This window comes from Ylistrum balloti, unplaced genomic scaffold (assembly GCF_031769215.1).
Source record: "Ylistrum balloti isolate Yb309-2 unplaced genomic scaffold, AGI_CSIRO_Ybal_v1 Utg371622, whole genome shotgun sequence".
In the NCBI taxonomy this organism is placed as follows: domain Eukaryota; kingdom Metazoa; phylum Mollusca; class Bivalvia; order Pectinida; family Pectinidae; genus Ylistrum; species Ylistrum balloti.
This window is the reverse complement of record NW_026782827.1, coordinates 208,908-213,826: the sequence shown is the minus strand read 5'-3', so window position 1 is coordinate 213,826 and position 4,919 is coordinate 208,908. Positions and strand designations below refer to the sequence as shown.

Genomic DNA, 4,919 nt, shown 5'->3' with positions numbered 1-4,919 from the left:
AATATAACTTGTAAAACGCATGTATCGTACACTTTAGTATCAATTTTTTCAAGTTTTAATTTGAAATGTCTTTGTATAAAATGTCAGATTATTGGAGAAATATAACTGGCCTGTATTTATGCTTCTATGTACATTTAATACACATGAAAGATAACAAAACAACATATTTTGTGCATTAATCGTATTGTACTTACTATGTATTTGTGCATGTCAATAAGACAACAGAGTCTCTGTTACCAGAAGAACACATATAAAATATAATCATCGTAGTTATTATATTGACGGACAGTAATCGCCACTACTGACCATGGACGTACTGACCATCATACTTCTGATAGTGCTGGTTTACTGTGTTAACAGTACGACACTACCGAGGAGACAACCGAACCTTGGAACAACCACATGTTCAGGGATAAGGAAAAACAACTTCTATAGTTATGACCGAGGATCACCTATAGGTAATTTCAATGCTATCAATGTTTTCATTTTAGGGGTTCTATTGTAAGTTTTTTTTCGAGAATGAATAAAACTACACTAAAAAGAAAAGTGATACGATAACATTAATAGATAAACCATTGTCTGTTTCCTGAAATCTGAGATAAATGTATGTCCAAAGCTTTCGGCTTAACTATATCATTCAAAATAAAAAAAATGATGAAAACTCCAATGTGATTTGTTGACATTTATATCGAGCAATTTGGATATTTCTGAGTTTTAACGATATCTAGTGTCATTGTACATTACTAAGTTATGTTGTTTCTGAATAACGAAACAGCTGTATGATACTGTGTTTTATTATATATTAGTATAGAGCTGCACTAATCACTGGTATTTTGTAAATCCTTCGAACAACGAACAGGCCCGCGGCAATGGTGGAGGTGTTACGATGAGTGTAATGGGCCCCATCAGAGCCCTATTGATATAAGATTGAGGACCGTCCGGTGTATGGGATCTGGCGAAGAAGAAATCCCTGGATTCTTATGGTACAAAAGTCCTAAAGGATATGCCAGAGGAAGTTTTGTTAACAATGGTATACATGGTTTTCACTTTTCTTTCGGTACTTTAGGATTGATACTGTTGTGACGGTTTCTGTTATTGTGCACAATTATTTATCTACCTTGTAAATATATAAATAAATAATTACATACACACACTGATCAGTTTATTCCTTCTTCCATTATCCTGAGTTTAATTTCTCTTCTTAATCGTTGTATTTTATTTAATAACTGCTGACAAGTCAAAAAAGACGAAATAGCTGTATGACAAAGTTTAATTCATTATATCGCTCAACGTCATTTGATTCTTTTTTATTGAAAGGTGCTTATTATTAATGTCATTTGAACAATATTTACGCCATTTGTTGTTTAACATTAACTATATTCCTGACATATCATTAAACATATTCTCCCACTTTATTGTGAAACATTTTCAGATTTTCGCTACGCGATTCTATATATCTAACCATGACGTAAAACGTTGTGCTAGGTGGACAGTTTTTATTTTAAAGTTTCCATATTTCACAGGTCATACTAGTACATTTTCACTACTGAATCACGGTAATGTTCGCACGTATGGTAAAGTACTGAGAAACGTTCCGCACGAGGAGGACACCGACTACGTGTTTTCTGAACTGCACTTCCACATTGGTGCAAACGGAAGTCGGACAGGATCGGAACATCGGATCAATGGGAAGGGCTTCCGGGGTGAGGTAAGGTACTAAAGTTAAATGCATCAAAAGTACCTTTTTGTTAAATATCTGAGTCAATGATTATATTTGTTACATAACTGTCAATGTTTGTGTTTATAATATATCTAAGTCAATATCTAAAATTTTTTTAAGTTTCCCGCCATATTTCATATATTTGCTATCAAGGTTTCTTTTCAACAAAACAGCGATCAAGTTTTCTTCTATTATCAATATTTGTTGTTTTTTGTTTATTATTCATGACTTAGTTAAACCATTACAGCCATGATTCCTATACAATTACTACCAAAGTACGTTAGACCTTTGGGGAAGTAAATGAGACTATTGCTTTACGGTTCTATGTTATCAGCTTGTGGCTGCTTTTGATATCAACTGAAGGTTTTTTCGCTTGAAGATAAATGGATATGTGAAACTGACATTTCTTAATTTCGTTAATCACTAGATTCATATGGTTCACTGGAAGAGGACTCGGGAGATGAGGACATACGTGGAAGGGTCAAGAGCAAACGATGGTGTGGTGGCTATTGGTATCTTCTTCAACGTACGTTTTGGGGGCGTTTTACGGTCGTAATAGTGACCTCATTGAGAACTAGTAGATTTCTTTTTGTGAAATGCTAGATGTGTGATGCTCGTTTGATTTCGGATTATGAATATGTTGACATATTTTTAACGATCTAATAACATGATTTGATAACTATATATATCCTGACATTATCCCGTTAAAAGTAACATCTAATGATAATGTGTTCCCTATACTATCGTTATTACTAACTCTATTATACCATTATAATGAAATAACAATACTCATTAACTGATAATGAATGTAGTAGAACACGGATTAAACAGTTAGCGTCTGTAATATTGTCTCTGTCGACATTCATATTTGGTTGTTGAAACGTAACCATATTTTGATGTATACGATTCGCGATTTGAATAGTAATTTCACAACTTACGTGAAAGTATTTACCTCACTTTAATGAATTTGTTTACTTCCTCAAATGCGCGTTTCTAGTGTTTTTGTTATTTAACAAGAGGAAAGAAATATCACTATTTCATAATGTGATAAGCAGGATCCGTTTGGATATTGAAATAGGTAGTGAGGCGCTGTCACACGGAGGCGGATAGACTTATATTGAATTACGTGTCCCATACAAGAAAATACCTGGCAGTGAAAGGTAAGTGACGGTGAGACACGTGTCCTCAATATAAAGATACCTGACAGTGAAGGGAAAGTATGAGTGAGACATGTGTCCTCAACATTAAGATTCTTGACAGTTAATGGTGAGTAAGATTGAGACTTGTGTCTTTGACATAACAATACCTGGCGGTGAAAGGTAAGTAAGAGTGAGACACGTCTTTCACATAAAAATATCTAGCGGTGAAAGGTAAGTAAGGATGATGCATGTGTCTTTCACATAACAATACTTGGCAGTGAAAGGTTAGTAAGAGTGAGACACGTGTCCTTCACAGAAATAGATGTCATATAAGAAGATGTAAGTCTGTAACGCCACGAAATTCAGCGTATCACATTATTTTATACATACTTATGTACATAAACGGTGTGACATAAAGGATGAACATAGTTTAAACTACTATTGACCAGCAAAGGTTACTCTCAGACGGTCAGCACAGATTAATTAAATAATTATAGGGCTTATATATGAGAGCATAAATAAATATAAATGTCGGATGAAATAATGCGGGGAAAATAATATGTTGAAATAATTCACTATTTCTTACATGTTCTTAATTATGTCAATGTATTTCTATTCATCTATTATATTTATATAGAATTCCGCCTTAACGTTTATTATTTATAAAATTGAAACATGAATACTTATTATTTTCAGAACCGGCGTTTGTAAACCCCAGTCTTTTACTTCCGGCTGATGGTAGATATTTTACATACGAAGGATCTAAAACCACGCCCCCTTGTAATACGAATGTCAGATGGATAGTGTACAAAACACCAACAACAATCTGTTACAGGGTAAGTCAGTTTTAGTATTACATATATATATATGTGTGTGTGAATGTTTAAATAATTAGATAAGTAGAACAAAAAATTAATAATTTTGAGGTAATGTATACCATTAATCTTTTACCTATCAGTAAAAGTAACTGTAGCCCCTTTGCTTTCTAATTAAAGACTGTTTTCAATTGCCTAACATATGCGAAACTAACTTTCATGTAAACTGTCTTATGTTTGATGTTAAACACTTCTAGCTCCAGTCCATTGTGATTTTCTCAATTTTTCCTCACAAAACAAATTACTTGTTTTATCTGATAAGTTGTTAACGTGATACTTGATGTATATGTATCGATGAAATAAAATCTGTATTGGATAAGATTAATGTACATATATAGCTTGTAAGGATCGCTTTCAAGTAGGATATCTTTCTCTCTATCTGTACTTCAACATAATTGTACAATCACGTTTAATATATTAACGATTTGCTGAAATATTTAATTTCTGTAACGATTATCTTCTTTTATTTTACGTTGTCTTTTCCGTTATTTGCAGAGTTACAGGGTATTAATGGGACTGCAAGTGGCAGAGGTTGGTCACCCTTTTCTGCGAATGTTTGGAAATGATCGTCCCATTCAGAACAATGGCATTTACAATGTACAAGGTAATTTCCTGCGATGTGATTAAATATATCAATTACCATATCACAATCTGTAGTACGATATATATATATATTATTCATTAAATGGTTATAGATATTTTTTCGATAGGAGGAAAATTGAGCGCGCTATTTCAACTTATGATTGATTTTTTTCTTTAGTGCATTAACGTAGCAATCGTTATCCATGCATTCTTCTTAAAATCTATTCATGAATATGCGAAATAACAAACGCTTAAGAAATACTAAAACGGAAGGCGAAGCACCATTTATCGCTGACAACTATTGAGTTTTACAGATTGCTGTCAGTTCCAAATGGTACAAATGCAGTAAAATTTCCTTTCTTTCTTACTACACATCGATGTTTATCGCAGTTCATTGCGATTTCGGGAAGAACAGACTAGACAAGTGAATCTGTGACATGGCGACCTAAATCTTGACATCTTGTTCTAACTCAACAACTGAAGTCTAATGTACAGCCACTAAAGTGGAAGTCATTGCCGCATGTCACAGCAGATATAACGTAACAGTTCCGCATGATCAGGTCGATCATCTTCTGGTTTACTCATACAGATAAATTGAAACTG

The 4,919-nt window shown here is 33.5% G+C and overlaps 1 protein-coding gene across 1 annotated transcript; it reads left to right on the top strand.

Moving 5' to 3' along the window:
* The first annotated feature begins 306 nt into the window (after positions 1-306).
* Positions 307-4,383, top strand: LOC132563175 (carbonic anhydrase 7-like). The gene is made up of 7 exons (XM_060227930.1): positions 307-458; positions 860-1,030; positions 1,524-1,708; positions 2,148-2,246; positions 2,799-2,880; positions 3,556-3,695; positions 4,230-4,383. The coding sequence occupies exons 1-7, from the start codon at positions 308-310 to the stop codon at positions 4,359-4,361; spliced, it is 960 nt and encodes a 319-aa protein (XP_060083913.1). The 5' UTR covers position 307; the 3' UTR covers positions 4,362-4,383.
* Positions 4,384-4,919: the final 536 nt, after the last annotated feature.

Excerpts from the sequence above, each read along its gene's own strand:
- LOC132563175 (XM_060227930.1), top strand. The coding sequence starts at position 308 with ATGGACGTACTGACCATCATACTTCTGATAGTGCTGGTTTACTGTGTT. Across the intron at positions 2,247-2,798 it reads CTATTGGTATCTTCTTCAAC|GTAGTGAGGCGCTGTCACAC; the intron begins GTACGTTTTGGG and ends ATATTGAAATAG. Across the intron at positions 3,696-4,229 it reads CAACAACAATCTGTTACAGG|AGTTACAGGGTATTAATGGG; the intron begins GTAAGTCAGTTT and ends CGTTATTTGCAG.